Below are 18,544 nucleotides of genomic sequence, written 5' to 3'. Positions count from 1 at the left end.
GAGAGGGGGCGGCGCTGAGCACTCCTCTTCCTTTTACTTCCCCACCCCCAACTCCCTTCTCTCTCCCAAAAGAGCACATCTGGTTTGTGAATCTTGCTCATTCCAGCTTTCGGAGTTTGCCAGCTGCTGTTTCCTCTGTCGAGTTCAGGCCAAAAATGGGGGTGGGGGACAGCTGGGGGACTAAGTGAGGGCCAAAGAAGGGGGAACTGTGGCTGGGATGTGGAATGGAGGGGAGGTTAGACTGACCAACCAGTGACCTCAGGCCCTGGCTGTGAGTTCTGCCCTTTCTTGGGGCGGGGGGGGGGGGGGGGGGCAGGGATGGACTAATCCCCAAGTGGGAGAGGGAAGAAGTGCGGTGGGAAGAAGTACGACACCTAGGGGTGGCGTGGAGGCCCATGTCTAGGCTCCAAACATCCCATCTGCCTCAGTCCCATTCCAGGCCCCCCCCCCCCCCGCCCACCCTTCAGCCGGCCTGGCTGGCCAGGGGAATAGGACAGTTCTCCGGCATGCTAACTAGGCTGGCGGGTTGTTTCCCGGGAAGACCTCACAGCTGGCCCAGTGGGGCAATGAACTCAGCATTATCCACCTCCTCAAGGGGCCTTTATTCCCGGCTCAGGGTGGGGGGTAGAAAAGGAGAACTCCGGGGGGCGGGGGGGGGCCTGGCCAGGCCATCCTTGATGTGTTTCCTGAACTTGGCTCGTCCTGGCCAGGGGCCTGAGTGCTGGCCCCTCTGCCAGAGATGGAGGTTAGGGAGGGAGGACGTCTCTGTGTGGCCCCCCACAGACTCTGCCCCTCCCTGCTCAGAGCTCCAACACACTTTACTTATACCACTGCCCTGGCCCTGGGCTCACTCTGCCTTGCATTCAAGACGATATGTACAGCTGCCTTCCCAGGGGACCCTGAGCTCCTAAGGAGCTGAGGGGGCTCTCGCTCCTCCTTGGCACCCCCAGTGCCTAGTGCAGTGCCTGGCACAGAGCTAGCCTTCAGTGCATGCCAACTGAATAGAAACCTTGTTGACACAGGCTGAGGAAAAGGCCATGAAGGGCTAGGAGGTAGGGAACTCAGCCCTAGGTGACAGTGAAGTGGGGGGACATCTCCCGAGTATCTCTCAGTGGGATGGGGCACTGGTTAGGAGCTTGGAGTCAATGAACTGTGTTTGAGTTCTGGTTTTGTCACATGCCAGCTGTATGGTCCTGGGCAAGTCACTCACCCTGTCTAGACTGTTTCCTCATCTGTGAAATAAGGGTATTAGTAAGTAGTACCTATTTTGTCCTTTCGTGGAGAGGATTAAATAAGATGACACATGGAAAGAACTGATGTACCACAGTGCCTGGCACATACTAAGTCCACAGTAAGACTTAGCTGTTTCCATTCCCAATTCTTCCTTGGAGAATGGGGCAGGAGCAGGGGGAGGTGGTAGGGAAGATACAGTAACTTCCCAGGAGTTACTTTGCTCTCCACTTCTATCATCCCAAGCCATCCTTATGAGCCCTGTGCCTCCGAGAACATCTACTGAAAGTCCTCCCTGACATGTAACCAGCAACGGAGACTGTCTCTTCAGAAAGGAGAGGTGGAAGCAGGGCTCTGTGCCCTGCCCAGCCCCACCCCAACCTTGCCCTCCTGTACCTCTTCTGATACCATCCCCAAGCCACCGCTGTGCCAAGAGTACCTCCTCACACACAGGGCCTGCTGGGGGCCTGCTGGTTTTGGGGGTAGAGATGAGTGGGGTGATGGTTCAAGGGACCAGGAGCATCCCAGGGGACAGAGGTGCAGAGAAGTTGAAAAGACCAGCTCTGGGCTTCTAGTGTGAGGAAGAGAAAGATACAGAGAAAACATGTCAGAGGCCTACATGCCTCTCCCTTCACCATCACTGTAAATCAGCAAAGTGAGGGGGGTGTGCCAATGTGACCAAGAGAAGCAAGAGCTTTGACCGTGAGGCCTGGGGGAAAGGCATCTGGATAGGCAGCCTGGGGCCTTGGGCAGGGGGCAGTAAAATGTGGTCCCTGGAGCCTCCCCTTCCCCCTACCATGGGTACAGTGTTCAGGAGCCACCCACAACCACCCACCATTCCTCTCCAGGCACATAGACTCTGGCCCAGACTGATGCTGGGGAAGGAAGGGAGCCCTCGGGAGCTTTAGAGCCATGGAGTTGGCCTTCATCCTTCATTCTCCAAAACCGTTTTCTTTCTTGTCCCTAGTCCCCAAGACCTGCAGCCCCAAGCAGTTTGCCTGCAGAGACCAGATCACCTGTATCTCAAAGGGCTGGCGGTGTGACGGTGAGAAGGACTGCCCAGATGGCTCAGATGAGGCCCCTGAGATATGTAAGTACTGTCCTAGATCCCTTCCCCCAAACTTGGACTTATTAAACCTTTTCCTTTTGGCCTTGGGCAGCTGTTTGGGTTGAGGATGGTTAGCCTGGTATGGACCTTGCTCTGTGCTTGTGTTTGTCCATGACATGGCTAAAACTGTCCTCTCCTCCCTCTTCAAACTGCCCGTCAAGGTGCCTGGTGTGCTCGGAAGTCGCACATCCCCCCACCCCCACCCCAGCTACCCCCTTGGCAGCCACTCCCAAGCCTGCCAGAGACTGCCTTCTGGGTGGACAACTTTATTGGCAGGAGATGGCCCGGCCTCCCTTCTATCTGGCTCTCCCCTCTTCTTCTCTGACTGACCCTTGATGAGTGCCCCTGGGTCTTGCCAGATCTCCTTCCCACCCTCAGATTCCCAGGCCAAAGGCCACAGGCTCTGGCTCAGCCTCTGTACCCAAAGCCCCGCCCCTGCGCATAGAGTTCACCACCCCCGCCTTCCCCTGTCCCCAGTAAGTGGTGTAATCAGAGGCAGCTGTTTAAACTGGGAGAATGGTCCCGCCCAACCTTACCCTGCCAATGGGGGGTGGAGGACTTGCTGGCGGGTCCCCAGAGTCCTGGGGTCTCCACCTTCAGCTCAGTGTGGCTAATCTGGGCCTGGGTCTGGGCGAGCCCTGAATGCATAGGTCTGTCTCTGTTCTCTCTCCTGGGCTTTATCCTGTTCCAGGCCCATCCCCTGCCCTCGCCCCCCACACCCACCCATAGTTATCAGGGTAATTTTAGGGCCGGAAGGGAAGCCACCAGTTCTCTCAGTCTCACCCCCACACCCTGCCCTGGAGGGACAGGGGTCAGAGGTATTCTGTGAGTGCAGCTGTGTGACGGAGGTTCGATCTGGATGGAGCCTCTTCTTGTTGAAACCACCTTCACCCCCTCATTTCTGACCCCAATGCTTGGTGTTAGGGTAAGAAAGCCATGCAGAGGGGCCATATGTGGCTCTTTTTGTTCATTCTTCCGTTGCTTTGTGCAACCCCCACCTTATACACATCCCCACACTGTTCACATTCATACACACTACTGGGCCCCTCACATTCATGCATAGGCGCCCACCTGGGCACTGATGCTCCCACAGCTGCGCACAGGCACACAGACACTGGCACACAGACATTCTCACAGAAACACAGTCAGCGTTCTCAAGCACGGGTGCAGAAACACAACTTGCCCTGGACACGCACGTGGGCATAGGAACTGTCACAAACCGAGACTCGCTCACAAAAAGACACGGAAATTCCCATCCTGAGGCCAGAAGCACCAGCGCACATAGAGACAATTGTCCACTCTATCACACGGACACACACCAATCCTTCACTTGTGCACGTGGACGCTCACACACAGGCACTATCTCCTTTACACACACCATCCAGGTATGGAGGCTGCCATCGGGCAGTGGTCTGTTCCCAGCTTACAGGCTCTGCTGGCATCCTGGCCCATGTGTGCTCCTTAGGATTCCCTGAGGAGTGCCACCCGGCCCCCCTCAATCTACCCTCTGCGACAAAGGAAGTACCACAGATATCACCAATTTACCACGATCTGCAACCCTTCCCGAATCCTTCAGGGCAGGCTGCTCTGGGGCTGGAAATCTAGAACAGCACTGCCCAGTAGAAATATAATGTGAGGCACATGTGTAATTCAAAGATATCCTAGTAGCCACATTTAAAAAGACATTGAGTTTATGTTAATGATGGTGGAATGATTTGGAAAAGGATAGCATGAATGGTGGCACAACTTGAATGTAATCAGTGTTACTGAATTGTACCTGTAGAAACTAGTGAGATCGCCTACATTTTGGTATGTATATTTTTACCACAATGAAAGAGATAAAAAGAAAGAGGTCAAATAAATTTTAATATTTAACCCAATTATACAAAATTATAATTTCAATATATAATCAATATAAAAATTATTAATGAGATCTTTTGCATTCTTTATATTTTTGTACTAAGCCTTCAAAATCTGATATGTATTTTATACTTACAGTTTGAACTAGCCACACTTCAAGTGCTCGATAGCCAAAAATACTGGTGTCTGAGTACTGGACAGTCCAGTTCTGGGAGATTGGGAAGGAGGTGTTCCTCATCGTTTGAGTTTCTCTGCCATGGCCATAGAATATTGAGGCATTGGGGCCCACAGGTGTGGGGCAATTGGGGAGTGGACTCTTTAGTGCCTAGTGTTCCCCTCCACCTAGATGTTCCCCTAGTGTTCCCCTCCACCTAGATGTGTGGTTACTTGTGGGAATGATTTAGAAAAGCTCTAGGTGGAAGGGTCTAACCAGCACCAAGGCCTCCTGAGAGGCAGAAATGCCTATGTCTGAAATCTCAGCCTCAGTTTTCCCCCCTCCCCACAGTGAACAGATGGCCACTATAACCAGCTTGGTCAGGCTAACCATTCCATCTGTCCCAGGTCCACAGAGCAAGGTCCAGCGATGTCAGCCCAACGAGCACAATTGCCTGGGCACTGAGCTCTGTGTTTCCATGTCCCGCCTATGCAACGGGGTCCAGGACTGCATGGATGGCTCAGACGAGGGGTCTCACTGCCGAGGTAAGGGCTCTTGGACCCTTTCCTGTCCCAGCCCAGCCTTGCAAAGTGGAAGATACACGGAGTTCTCAGCAGGCACCTGTTGGGTTTGGAGGTCTACCATCCAAGGACTGTCCTCTCCTCTTCTATTGGCATGAGGTCTTGTTCTGCTCTCCTGCACAGATTTGCCACCAAGCAGTAGTCAAATTTGGTGGGCCCCTTGGGCTTGGAGCATGGTCAGACAGGCCTGTGGTCCTCAGCGACAGGCCCTGGCCTGGCCCTCCCACACGCTGGCTGTGCGCTCAGACAAGGCACAACCCTCTCCAGGCCACAGTTTTCTCATCTGTAAGGTGAGAGCTTTACACTACACCAGTGTCTTCATACTTTTATTTAAGTAAGTGAGGCCCTTTCTTCAGATGGTTTCTTATGAGACAGCTGGTTATGAACCCAAAGAAGAGCAGAGCTGCTGAGCTTAAAGCTGGGGACCTGGAGCCTTGTTCACCTGGCCTCCCCAGGAACTACAGACCTTCAAGGCACCCTACTAGTTGTTTTGGCCCCCGCCTCACCTACAGCCTGGCTGTGTTTTCTGAGGCAGTTGATGGGAAAGTCACTCAGGCTGAGGAAGGAACTTTAGGACGATAAGTCAGACTTCCTCCTCACCTGCGGCTCCTGTCACCAGCTCTGCAGTCATTGTCCAGGAGGTTTCCGTGGTCCAGGGAGAGTCAGGGTCACTGTGGGAGCAATGGTGTGAGGGGGCGGAGTTTCCAGTTAGCAGGGAGAAGGCCCTCAGACCTGCCTGTCATGGAAGAGTGACTTCTCCCTTCTGCTGCCCTCGAGGCCTTAGCCTGGACCTGGGGTTATGGCTCATGTCCAGAGCAGGGGACCAGCCTTGTGGGGCTCTGAGCAAGCCCCTGGGGTGGGGCAGCCTTCCCAACTTTGGGGCCGGCTTCCCGAGCCTGTGCGCATGTCAGAAAACATCTGCCTGTGGGAGGAGACACATCTGGATCCTGTTCACTCTGAGCAGGGAGTGTGAAGCAAAGGAGCCTATGGAAGATTTTTCTCCTTTCCCTTGATTTATTTTGCGTGTTTGTGTCCGGAGCTCCTGGGATGGGATGCAGAATGGGGGTCAGGAGGCTGACTTCAGTTACCACACCCCATCTTATCGGATGGGACATGTTAAAGGTTGCTTCCTTCTGGATATCTTTTCAGCTTCAAAGACCACAAAGAACCTTGAAAACCTAGAGTTTGAACTTCCTTCTCTGATATTACAGAAAGCGGGGCCTTCTCATTCCCCCAATCCATGTCCAGCAAAGACACACTTTTCTGGGTTTTCAGCATAAACAGTATTTTCCCCTGTATGGGGGACAGCTAGACGGGCAGCACATTTGGGCTGTCGGGTGGAGGTGAGGAGGAGAAAGAATAACCAGGGCCTGGCCCCCCACCCCAGCTCCTCCTGGCAGACTCAGTGCCTCTAAACGTCTTAGCATCTCAGGCAGCTCTCTCTCCTAGGTGGGGGCAGGGGCAAGCAGGGGTGTGAGGCAGCTGGACAAAGGGGTCTTTGTGACCAGGCCGCCTGGCCCCTTGCAAGGTCCATTAATTGGGTCGCTGATCTGGGGGGGGGCAGCTGCTCTCCCACCTCTCCCCCTTCGCTGTCTCATTCCCTTCTGTCTCTCCTGTGGAAGTGGGTCAGTGGCAGGAGAAAGATTAGAGAAGGCTCTGGAGGGAAACTGTTCTGCTCCTCTTTTCTGTCCTCTCTCTGAGGCCCTGAGGTTCTAGGGATGGCCGGGAAGGGTACTTCCAGACAAGAGCTGGGGTCCTACAGGGAAAGACTAGGATATACCCACTCTTCACCCTTAGCCCTGAAGCAGACCTTGTAATCCCTGGGCAGTGCAATGGATAAGACTCACTGTCCCCCTGCCTGTTGACCCCAACAAAGTACCAGAGCAGCTCCCCATGGAGACAAACGAGTCCAGAGCAGCCAGAGCAAGAGATGTGGGTTCTAAGCCCTCTCTGCCATAATTGGCTATGTGATCTTGGACCTGTCTTACACCCTCTCTGGGCCTCAGTTTAGTTTCTTTGCTTGTAAAATACAGTAGATGCTTCCTAAGCCCCCTTCCATCTCTGACATTGCAGCCCTTGAAAGTGGTTTCTGAGGGTTTGATGGAAGCTGGGGTAGGGTGCAGGCTGGGCGTGGCTGCCAGGTCCAGGGGCCTGAGTATGCATCTCCTGCCCCCACACAGAGCTCCAAGGCAACTGCTCTCGGCTGGGTTGCCAGCACCACTGTGTCCCCACGCTCGCTGGGCCCACCTGCTACTGCAACAGCAGCTTCCAGCTGCAGGCAGACGGCAAGACCTGCAAAGGTACGTGAGTGCACGTGCTGTGAGTGCGTGTGCTTGTTGCGGGGTGGAGGGGGCCTGGCTGGGGTAGGAGAAAAGGTGACAGAAGGTGCAAGAGACAGGAGTGGGGACTACAACCCCTGGACGTGCCTGTGAGCCCTGGTCATGTGCTTCCACCAGGCTTTTAAAAATTCATCTTAAAATTAAAAAAAATTAAAATATTACAGCTAAAACCAAAGTCCTCTTTGACAAATCCTCTTCAATTCTGGTCCCTTTGCCACATCTCTGGGCATCCGCTCTGTTATCAGTTGTCTCTCTCTTTCCAGGCCTTTTTCTGCGTATTTGTGTACCTGTGCTCGTAGAAAATCTCACTGGGTGTGTTGTTGATGTGCCTGTGTCCTTTTTTACATAAATGGTATCATACTGTATGTCTTTTAAAATGTTTTTCAGCCATCACTATGTTCTAGAGATCTTTCCATGCTAATATGTAGAGCTCTTTTTTTTTTTTTTTCTACCTCATTCTTTTAAAAAACCACTGTGACGTACGACTATTCCCACAGTTTACTTTGCCATCCCCCTATTGATGAGTAATATGTTCCCAATTTCTGTCTGTTACAAACAATGCACATTTTCTGGTTTAAATTTGCCTCCCTCAGGTCTTTGACCAAATGCCACTTTTTCAGTGAGGCCGTCCTTGACTATTCTGAAGTCACACCCCTACCACCCACATTCCCTGTCCCCTTTCTTGGCTTGATTTTTTTCCATAGCACCAGCCATTTGCCATTGCACTAGCACCTCTAGCATATGATTTAACTTTTTGTTTCATTTATTATTGTGATAATGGTTATTTATTATCAGAATATAATTCTCATGAGGGCAGAAATTTGGGTCTTTGTTTACCCCTGAGTCTAGAACAGTACCTGGCACATAGTAGATACTCAAGAAATCTTTACTGAATGAATAAATGGATGTGCACACATGCGGATGTTTCTCTAGGGCAGGTACCAAAATGGACATGCTCAGTCATAAGGTTTGCACATCTCAAATGTTAACAGATTCTGCCAAATTGTCCTCCAAAGTAGCCGTAAGAACGGGCACCCCCACTGATGATGTTGGAGGGCACTCACTTCCCTGCCCATGTTGTACTGGAAATGACCACAGTCTCACCCTTTTTCCGGCAGACTTTGACGAGTGCTCAGTGTACGGCACCTGCAGCCAGCTCTGCACCAACACGGATGGCTCCTTCACGTGCGGCTGCGTCGAAGGATACCTGCTGCAGCCAGACAACCGTTCCTGCAAAGCCAAGAATGGTGGGTGGGATGACCTGTGGCCACAGGCTCAGTGCCTTCAGTGCTACTCCTTGATGGGTGGGGGCCTGGGAGGTCCTCAGGCCCCTGACCGCATTGACCCTTCTCCCCCCATCCCCAGAGCCAGTAGACCGGCCCCCTGTCCTACTGATTGCCAACTCCCAGAACATCCTAGCGACATACCTGAGTGGGGCCCAGGTGTCGACCATTACACCCACCAGCACACGGCAGACCACAGCCATGGACTTCAGCTATGCCAATGAGACCGTGTGCTGGGTGCATGTTGGGGACAGTGCCGCCCAGACGCAGCTCAAGTGTGCCCGCATGCCTGGCTTGAAGGGCTTCGTGGATGAGCACACCATCAACATCTCCCTCAGCCTGCACCGTGAGTAGCCTGCTCCTAGCTCAGAGAGCAGAGGAGATGGGCAAATTGAATGCTGTCTGGGGCCGAGGCTGGGGCTTTACAGGATGGCTCCTGAACGCGGTAGAATGTTGGACAGGATGACCCCTGTCAGGGGTGAAGGTGGGAATTTAGTCAGGACAACCCCTGTGTGGGAGGCAGGGGGCTATTCATGGTGATGCCTGCTTGGGGCAGGGTCCCAGTCACAGCTATGTTTCCTCTCTCTCTCTCTGAGCAAGCCTCTGCAGAGCTCCTGCCTTTCTGGCTGAGGAGGGATTCAGAGGAGAAGCCAGGGCTGAGGGAGCAAAGCATAGTCAGTCTCCAGAGACCAGGGACTGTGTCCCATTCATGGAGGCAGAGAGAGCAGCAATGATAGACCTCAGAGAGGCTGTCCTGTGCAGCGGGAGCTGGGGCAAGGAAAAGAAGGGGCCCGGAGCCCTGGGGAGCCCCGCTTAGCTGTGGCTGAGAACGGAGGAGCCGGGGCGGCTCCTTGTTCATCATTGCCCTCAGGGTCATCCCCAGAGTGGACTCCCCCGCTGCAGGGTGCGTGCGGGGCTTTGTGGCAGTAAGACTAGGGGAGGAGCAGTGAGGGCCAGGGCCACGTGAGCACTTTAAGAGAGCCTGATGTTCCCATTCAGGCTCCTTCCCTGGGCTGTCTTGAGGGTGGAAGAAGGGGTGTCATGGGATGGGGCGGGAGCACCGCCTGGAGCAGTCCCGCTCATCCTAGATGCTGTCACACAAATAAACAAAAACCCCAACAGCTTGAAAATCAACATCTGGCATCATCACATTTCCACCAAATACACCACAGGGCTGCTGAGGAGAAGAATCTGTGGCCTGTGGTTGATTGGACCCCCAGGGAGGGTAACTCGATCTGTGACCTTGAGCAAAGCAGAAGTCCCGGTCTCGGTTTCCTTGGAGCCCCGGTGGTTCAGTAGTTAAAGTGCTCTGCTACTAACCAAAAGTTTGGTAGTTCGAACTCACCAAGTGCTCTGTGGGAGAAAGATGTGGCAGTCTGCTTCCATAAAGATTATGGCCTTGAAAATCCTATGGGGCAGTTCTACTCTGTCCTATAAGGTCACTGTGGAGTCGGAACCAACTCGACAGCAGTGGGTTTGGTTTGGTTTTTTGGCTTTGGTTTCCTAATCTGCATAATGGGTTTGAGCCTGCCTGTCTGGATCAGATAAATTGAAGTGGAAGCCTGTGGTAAAGGACAGCACACACAGTAGAGGTTAGCATTGTGAGGTTGGGGAGGATCTTGGGCATCTCTAGGAGATCTTTAAGGGCCTTCTTTCAGCCCCATGTGCGGATCCCCACCAAAGACAAAGATCCCAGCAGGGGGTGGGGATTAGTAGCGGGGGAGAGGGGATGGTGGAGAGCAGGGGATCCTCTGAAAGCCCCCACTCTCTGGGACTTGATCATGTGGTCCACACCTCAGCCTCTGGCTCCTCTGGCATCCCAGATGATGGTGTATTTGGGCAGCTGGTGTCCAAGGCTTGCCTGGGGTGCTGGGCTGGGGGCTGCCAAGCTTGGTTGGATGCGCTCTTGAGGGGGTGGGCACCTCAGAGAACCTCATGGTAGATACGGTAGGATTGGGGCAAGACCCCAGGAGATAGCCTCTGCTTCCTGTCCACTACGCCACCCAGTAGGCCTGTCTGGATAAACAGCTCTGGCAGTTCTCTCCCCGGTCCTGCCTCAGGGCCAGACAGTGGGCTCGTGAGTAGGCAGCTGGGGGTGCCCTGGTGGAAACCCTCTCAGCTTTTCTGCTTGGGCCCCTCTCCTGCCTTCTTCCCCTAGAGGAGGAAATAACCTCAGGCAGGCACCCTCCCTTGGCAAACAGAGCCTGCCTCCCAGTCAGGAGATGCACTGGGCCCCCCTGGGGCAGAGTCCAGGAGGTTCTGGGGAAACGCTAGTGGCTGGATGAGTGGGTACCCTTGCTGGGTCTCTGCCCCTCCCTCCCCACTCTGCTCCCACCCACGCCCCATGCTGCCTGAATGTCTGGCTGTTACCCTGAAGATGGTTGTTTCATTCTCATCCCACAAACTAATTATGGGCCCTGAGCAGAGGGTGTCGGAAGTGTCTCTCCCCGGCATACCCCTCCAGCCTAGTTCATCCCCCTTCCCAGGAGAGGCTGGATGGCCTGCCCTGGAGTGCAGGTGGCTGGTCCCAGGTCCCAGGCACTCACCTGCGCAGTGGGCTGCTGGCCTATAATTAGCTCCCCAGGGAGGAAGGGGAAGAAGAGGAAGAAGAGAGGCTGCTGCTTTCTGCTGCTTTCTCTCTGCCACTGGGGCAGCTCTCCCTGCAATCATTCTATTCTGAGCTGTGACTGTGACCCCCATTGGACCCCTAAAGGGGTGGTCACAGGGGAGAGGGATCTGACAACAGAGAAGTGCTGGAGCCGGGCAGCTGGCCTGCTGGTGTGGGAGAAGGAGAGCCTGCCCCACAGAAAACTGGAAACAGAAATAGAATAGAAAGAAGGAAGGAGGCTAGGAAGTGAGCCTGCTTCACATGGGTCCCAGGGCTTGTGTGTGCCAGAGCTGTTCTGAGTCCTGTGCACCCTCAGAAGCCCACCAAGGCACTGTGGTGGTCGGTGGAGCTCCAGGGGAAGGCTCTTTGGAGCCAGGCTCAGGCTCGAAGGTGCAGCTTATTCCTGTCTCGATCCCAGCTCCTTCCCTTCCCTCTCTGTCTACTCAAGAGCAGAGGGAGACCCACAGACCTTACATTTTCTGGAGGTGCACATATGTGTGCACTTTGTTCATCCACCAAGGCCTCAGGCTACAGACCCAACCCCCCGGCCTCAGTGTCTTTCATCAGCCTAGATTTCTGGTGGTCTTGAGGACTCAGTACCTATCTCTTCCCCTCCCTCCTCTGCTGCTACCCCAGAGGGTGCCAAGGTCCATGAGTACTTCGCATTCCATGACTGCAGAATGAAGCAGCTAAGAACTAGAAGACCCCTTAGAGAGCACAATTCCCTTGGTTTTCAATACCGTGTTTCCCAAGGTGGGTCCACCTTGATTTTAGATTGTGCATGGACAAACATCGGAATGTTGTTGTTGTTAGTTGCCATGGAGTCGATTCCAACGCCTGGTGACCCCATGTATGCAGAGTAGAAGTAACTGCTCCATTGGATTTTTAAGGCTGTGACCTTTCAGGAGCAGGTCAACAGGTCTGTCTCCAGAGGCACCTCTGTGTGGGTTTGAACCGCCAACCTTTTGACTGATGGTTGTGTGCCACGCACACCCACATACACCCATTGCCGTTGAGTCAATTCTGCCTGATAGCAACCCTATGGGACAGAGTAGAACTTCCCCATGTAGCTTCCAAAGCATAATCTTTAGGAAGCAGACTGCTGTATCTTTCTCTGTGATGGGTTCAAACTGCTGACCTTTCAGTTAGCAGCTGAGCACTTAACCAATGTACCACTGGGGACTCCTTTTTATTATAATAGTTATGTTTTATTTACTATTCATTAGGAAACTTCTGTAACTAGAGTATCAAGCCTGTGATTTCATAGATTACTTAGGATGCAGCAAAATTAGAAAAGTGAGTTGATTTCAAGAAATAGTAAGTAATAGTGCAAGCTGTACATAAACATGGCAAGCATTTGGAAGGTGGTACACAAAAGACTGAAGCTCTAGAAACTGGGGTCAATAGGGTGATAGAGCCAGGATCTGGTCTTCCTGCCCGGCCCCTGCCTCCACTTTTCTGACCACCTCTTTAAGGAACCTCAGGCCCATCCAGCCTCCTGCAGGGCTGCTCCAGACATGCAAGTGGTCACACCTGCTGACCTCACACGCTCTCAGCCCTGCACTTCCTAGGCTGGGCGCCTCTGACCTGTTCTCCCTTCAGCTTTGCCACTCCTCTGGGCCAGAGGATGTTTCCATTGTAGAGAGAAGGAATGAGGGCAGACTATTGGCTGGGGCCCTGGAAGGTACGGGTGTCCTGAGGTTCTAGGGCTGCTAATAGAGGCCTTGAAGGAAACAAAGTTTGCCAAAGCCACTTAGCAGTTTTGGACTGTATGTGAGGGGATGCTCTGGAGGGGCCCTCCGTGGTCCCGGGGCTTCCCTCCCCACACCGTGTGGCATGGGGAAGAAGAGGGGGAACAGGGAGGCCCAGAAAAAGGCCCCCTAGATTGCAGGCAACAAGGTTGCGAAATGGGTCCCCTAGTCCAGCTGGCTGACTTCACTTTTCCCTCAGTCTATCTTTGTTTTTGTGTTTTTAAAATCACAGCAGGAAGTGGGGTAGTGATTCGGCTAGGGCAAAGCAGAGACGGGGGCAAACAGCAGCCCCTCTGGGTCTGTGATGAACTGGCTCCCCCAGCTGGAAGGGAAGCTATCTTCCCACTGACCTGGGTACCCCAGGCCCTCCAGACTTTACACAGGGACACTGACTACCCACTTTTTGGCCTTTCTGACCCACAGGGTGTCAGAATACTTGAGGGGGGTGTTTAGCCACCCCAGTTTTTGGCCTTGGACCCCTACATCCTAGCCCTTTTGCTTCCATTCCCATTCTGAGTTTCCTAATCATTTAATAGCCCCTTCTCACTCCTCTCCAGGCCAGGGCCAGCCCTGTGTCTCCTGGCACAGATCCATCCCTGTCCTGTCCTCCCCCGCTGTCTCCTTGAAGTTGCCTTTCCACCCAGCCTGCTCCCAACATCCCCCTCCCTGTTGTCAAGCCAAAGGAAGTAACTTAAGCAAGAGAAATGTGTTTTAGAGCCCAGAGTGGATTTCTCAATAGTGGGAAGACCCTGAGACCGGTTGGGCTGTAGAACCAAGGCGTCTCATCCCTGGGGACCCAGGACTCTTGGGGCCTGGGCCAGGCAGGGGAAGGGAGCAGGGCATAAACCCCAGGCTGGAAGTGCCAGCAGGGCCAGGAAGGGCGCCAAGAGGAGAGTGGTAACACGATGCGGCTGAGCCCCGGGCTTGCTGTTGGAACAAGGAAGAGCTGAAGTTAGGACCCTTTGGACCCAGAGGAGCGGAAGGACAGTCATTCAGGAAAGCTGCTGCCAAGCTTGCCTGTCAGAGTCCTCCACGCTCTGGTCACCGCCCCCTCACATCGATCGCCCCACCCCCCTCACACCCAGCCCGCTGAGCAAGGTCCCTGAAGGGCTCTGACAACATCGTGGATCACCAGCTGGATCGTCCTCTCCCCACCTCGGGGCGTTCCAGGTCTCAGCAAGGCCAGTGAAGGAGGATCCCGGCAGTAGAAGGGAAGGGAAAAAATGATGTCCCAACTCTAGGACAACAGAGTGAGGGCTCAGTATTTAACAAATATTTGTTGAACAAATCAATACATGTGTGTCAGGCGCTGGTACAGAGATGAAAGACAGCACCCTGCCCTCACAGTATTTGTACCAGGTGAACAGGCTGTGATAAAATAAATGACCGGGGTTATGGAAGCCCGTGATAGGGAAATCTTCTTTCTGGGGGCTTGAGCTTTGTCTTGAAGGATAGTAGGTGTTAGCCTCAAACTGCCCACCTTGAGGGTCCACCTTTATTTAGTTAGGAAGGCTCTGGCCAGAGACCCAGAAGGTAGCTCGGTGGAGAAGATGGTGAAGGATGGGGCTAGGGTGAGGGAGGATGGTGATGGGAACAGTGCCCCCATTTGTGAAGTGTTTATTATGTGCAGGCTCTGTGCTAAGTGCTGTGAATGTACTATCCCATTTTATAGATGAGGAAACTGAGGCTGAAACAGAAGTTGAGTCACTTGCCCATAGACCCACAGTTGGAATGTGACAGAACCAGGTTCAAACCCAGGCTGTTTGTATCTGGAGCCGGGCTGGGCTCTGGGCAGAGCAGAGGGATAGGAGGGAGCTGAGAGGTTCTGGGAATGAGGGCCAGATCAACTGTGTTCACAGCAGATATGGTTAAAGTGGAAATAGATTTCTCCTTCCCTATCCAAAGACCTCATGCCCTCTCCTACAATCTATGGGCATGTGGTTGTGTTGGGAGATTCTCAAGGCATAGAGGCACCCTGCCTTCCCCAGAGTTTCTTTATTTTAGGGAGAGTGATTAGAATCCTAGAGTTGAATCCAGAGTCTTCTTGGAGGTGGGGTGGGGGCCAACATTTAGGGAAATGCCTACCGAACAAAATAAACAATGGAGACGTTGAGAAAAACTGGAGTTGTGGAGAGCGCTATGTATTGGGTAGTGGTGTGGGGAGGCTCCGTAGTTACAAACACACCCCAGGTCTATTCTGGGGCCTGGAACTGAAAGTCTTTTGAGTCATCACAGGCAGGCTGTGGTCTCCACTCTGACTCCCTCGTCTTTCTCCTGACTTCCTAACCCTCCCTTCTCGGTGTTGCATCCCCAACTCCTCAGCCCTCAGACCACCTCCAAATTCCCCTCACAACACAGCATCCCTCTCCTTTGGCTTATTTGGGATTGCTCTTCCTCAGGCTTGGGGGCCTTTTTGGTCAGAGCCCTTTTGAAGGGCACTCTGGGGTGGGTCAGCCCTGAGAAGGCTGGGCCATGAGGTAACAGTGTCCCTCTGGGTTTGTGGAGCCAGAATGCTCAGGTCGTCTGGGTTGTAGCCTGGAATTCCACCTCTACCCCGCCACCCCGTGTTACATGACAGAGAGGACAGGCCCAGACACCACCTGTAGGGGAGCACTGGAGGGAAGATACTCCTCCTACTTGAGCCCATCTCTCTACGCTGGCCTTGGAGTGGTGGCCAAGTGTATGTGTGCACGTGAGTGTGCATGCATGTGTGTGAGTGTGTGTGGTGGGGGCAGCAGAGAATCTGAACTTTAGGAAAGGGATGAAAATAATGTGGTGGAGGGAGGTTGGATAACAAAGGATTTTGCTTGCAACTAATAGTCTCCAGCTGCAAAAATACCAAAGGGGAGGCCAGGCTGGGATGGAGACTCTGATTCTTGCCAACTCCTCACCGGCCTGCTGAGCGGGCCCCTTCCTGGCCTTTGGGAAGGAGAGGGGGAGGTCGCTTGGGCTCCCCCGCCTTCCAACCCAAGGTAAATATCTGAGAGCAGGGACGCTCCACTGCCTCCTTCCCAAAATTGGAGACACGAGACCAGGAGGAAGGCCCTAAGGCTGGCCACATCCTGAGTCTGGGGGATGTCAGTGGAGCTGCACTGGGGTGGGGGTAGCTGATCTCTGCAGGTTTCTTCTTCCTCTTCGCTTGCCAAGGGAAGGGTGGATGGGGAGCAGGGCAGGGTGTTGCCAGTCCTGAGCTGGGCAGTGACTCAGGGAAGCCTCAGGAAGTTGGAGAGAAAGATGTAGCTGTGCCAGCTGGTGCTGGGAAAACAGCTTCAGATGATGAGGCTCATAGACCTGCCAGCAGCTCCAGACCCACATCGTGCCCACCAAGGAAAGGGCATACAGCCCTGTTTGCCTTCCAGCCACCCTGCTGGCTGCCTTGGGCTGCAGGCAGGTCCCCCGCTTTGGGACTTGGTTTCCTTGGGAGGTAGCCCAGCGGCACTCATTTTAACCTGTTTTCTCTATGCTAACAGTGTGTGGGGGGCAGAGAATTTGATTGCCTTTCCCCTGAACTTGGCCCTCCTCCTGCATGGCTGGGATCCACCCTCCCCAGGCCACTCTGCCCCTCTCAGGCCTTGTTGGGATGTGGCAGTATTGGGGGCCCAGGAGTGAGAGTGGTTGGGTTTGGGGCTGCCTCAGCATTTACGGGGTAACACTTCATCCCTGTGACCTCGTTCTCCTGTCCTCTTGCGAAGGAAGGTTGACAGAGGGGACCTGAGAAGGAAATGAGTTTGATGAGGGCCTCAAATTGGCTCTCCCTCCCCCTAGCCCAAGTCCTGTGACTCTGAGTCAGTGTCCGGGCCCAGCCAAGTTCCTTGGGAGCCACATTCCTATTCCCTTTGCCCCCCGCCCCCACCCACTGTTCAGAAACAGCCCCTGAATCCCCGTGGTGAGGGGGTGCTGGGAGGGATAGAGCAGAACAACAAGTCATTATACCTGTGCTGTGTGGGGGCAGAATAATCTCTCCTGGGTTGAGTGTGGGTATTGGGATATAGGTTTCAGCTGAGGCAGGTCGTCCAAAGATTTCTTTACCTATTGCGGAAATTGGTGGAGGTGGAGTACACGGCAGCATCCCAGAGAATTACCACCTTGGAAGTTTCCCGGTTTGTAAGAGTCATCACCTCTGATGGTGGCAGTTGGAGAGGATGGTGGGTAGATGGAAGCCAGTGGTCCTGAACTGGAGGGACCCAGAGGAGGTCAGCAGGGGAGGTCACTTTCCCCAGACGTTCTGCCTCCTAGACTTCCTGCTGCCCTTGCTCCACCCCTTCTCTCTTGGACCCTTCCCCTTGGCCTCTTCCATCTCCTTTAGAACAGTGGCTTAGACTGAGTATCGACCTCTGGTCTGTCGACCTCTTCCCCCATCCCCACTCTTCTGAAGCCCCCTGTCTGAGCCATGCCTCAGTTTACCTCCAGGGTCGTTTGATGGCCCTCCTCCTATGCTTTATCTTATTCCCCTTTCATCTGACCCTCCTGAAAACATGAGGAAATTGAGCAATAGAGACATTGAAGAACTAGGGGGATGGGGGTGAGTAGAGGAAGTTTGGTCCGTGTCACTGGTCCCCAACCTTTTGGCACCATGGAACTTTCTTTTTCAATTTCCATAAGTCTCAAAATTTCATATTTTGAAATTCTTTCCTCTCAAACTGGATTTATTAGTGACTACCCTGCTTTTCTGGAGCCCTGGTGGCACAGTGGTTAAGAGCTACGACATGCTACGGTTGCTAACCAAAAGGTCGGCAGTTCGAATCCACCGACCGCTCCTTGGAACCCCTATGGGGCAGTTCTACTCTGTCCTGTAGGGTTGCTATGAGTTCGAATTGACTCAACGGCAACAGGTTTGGTTTTGGTTTTACCCTGCTTTTCCAGTTTCAAAATTCATCAGCATGTAGAGCTTCCAGTCAGTGCTCCTGGTTAGCATGAGATAATTTGAGTCACCATATAAAGCTGATAAGAGTCCAGCCAAAAACAAAGATGTGTGATGTTTTTGTTAGCCTTATGTCCTACGTGAAGGAAAAGCATATTAAAAAAAATATTGGAATAAGCCAGTGGGACCTGTCCCCACTACCTTTTGGTACCCCAAGATGGTCCCTGTTGAAGGATGGGCTGGAGGTGGAGAAGCCTATCCATCAGCCACTCAGCTGCCATTCACCCAGTGCCTCTACATGCCAACCCTGAGCCCAGCATGGGGAGTAGGGGTGGGGGAAGGTATGTGAGGATCTCAGAGACTTCTCTTTGGAGAGACCAGATATGTGGAAAGATAGCAGAGAATACAAGGCAAAATGTGACACTACAGGTGGCTCCCACAGGAGCTCAGGGAAGAGAGCTGTAGCCTGACTGGTGAAGCAAGGCACCCCAGAGGAGGCGGGCTTCCAGCACAGGGGTGGGCATGTTTGAAGGACCTGTCCCATAGCTCTTTTGTGCACACTCTCCAGACGTGGAACAGATGGCCATCGACTGGCTGACAGGCAACTTCTACTTTGTGGACGACATCGATGATAGGATCTTTGTCTGCAACCGAAACGGGGACACATGTGTCACCTTGCTAGACCTGGAGCTCTACAATCCAAAGGGCATTGCACTGGACCCTGCCATGGGGTGAGCGTGGCGGGTCAGGGGGGTCTGGACCTGGAAAA

At 53.5% G+C, this 18,544-nt stretch overlaps 1 protein-coding gene and 1 long non-coding RNA gene across 3 annotated transcripts in view; one reads left to right on the top strand and one right to left on the bottom strand.

The window, feature by feature from the left end:
* LRP1 (LDL receptor related protein 1) overlaps positions 1-18,544 on the top strand; it is an 83,988-nt gene that overhangs the window by 6,866 nt on the left and 58,578 nt on the right. For both annotated transcript variants that reach the window (XM_064284018.1, XM_064284017.1), the window contains exons 2-7: positions 2,198-2,320; positions 4,760-4,897; positions 7,114-7,233; positions 8,391-8,519; positions 8,638-8,901; positions 18,344-18,506. In XM_064284018.1, the coding sequence (XP_064140088.1) occupies positions 2,198-2,320; positions 4,760-4,897; positions 7,114-7,233; positions 8,391-8,519; positions 8,638-8,901; positions 18,344-18,506 (937 nt within the window). The remainder of the gene's footprint in view (positions 1-2,197; positions 2,321-4,759; positions 4,898-7,113; positions 7,234-8,390; positions 8,520-8,637; positions 8,902-18,343; positions 18,507-18,544) is intronic.
* Positions 7,704-18,350, bottom strand: LOC111752779 (uncharacterized). The gene is made up of 2 exons (XR_002787687.2): positions 16,848-18,350; positions 7,704-16,625 (listed from the first exon to the last, which is right to left on the bottom strand). It is a non-coding gene; the product is annotated as an uncharacterized LOC111752779 (long non-coding RNA).

This window comes from Loxodonta africana, chromosome 4, assembly GCF_030014295.1.
Source record: "Loxodonta africana isolate mLoxAfr1 chromosome 4, mLoxAfr1.hap2, whole genome shotgun sequence".
NCBI lineage: Eukaryota > Metazoa > Chordata > Mammalia > Proboscidea > Elephantidae > Loxodonta > Loxodonta africana.
This window is presented reverse-complemented; position numbering and strand designations above follow the sequence as displayed.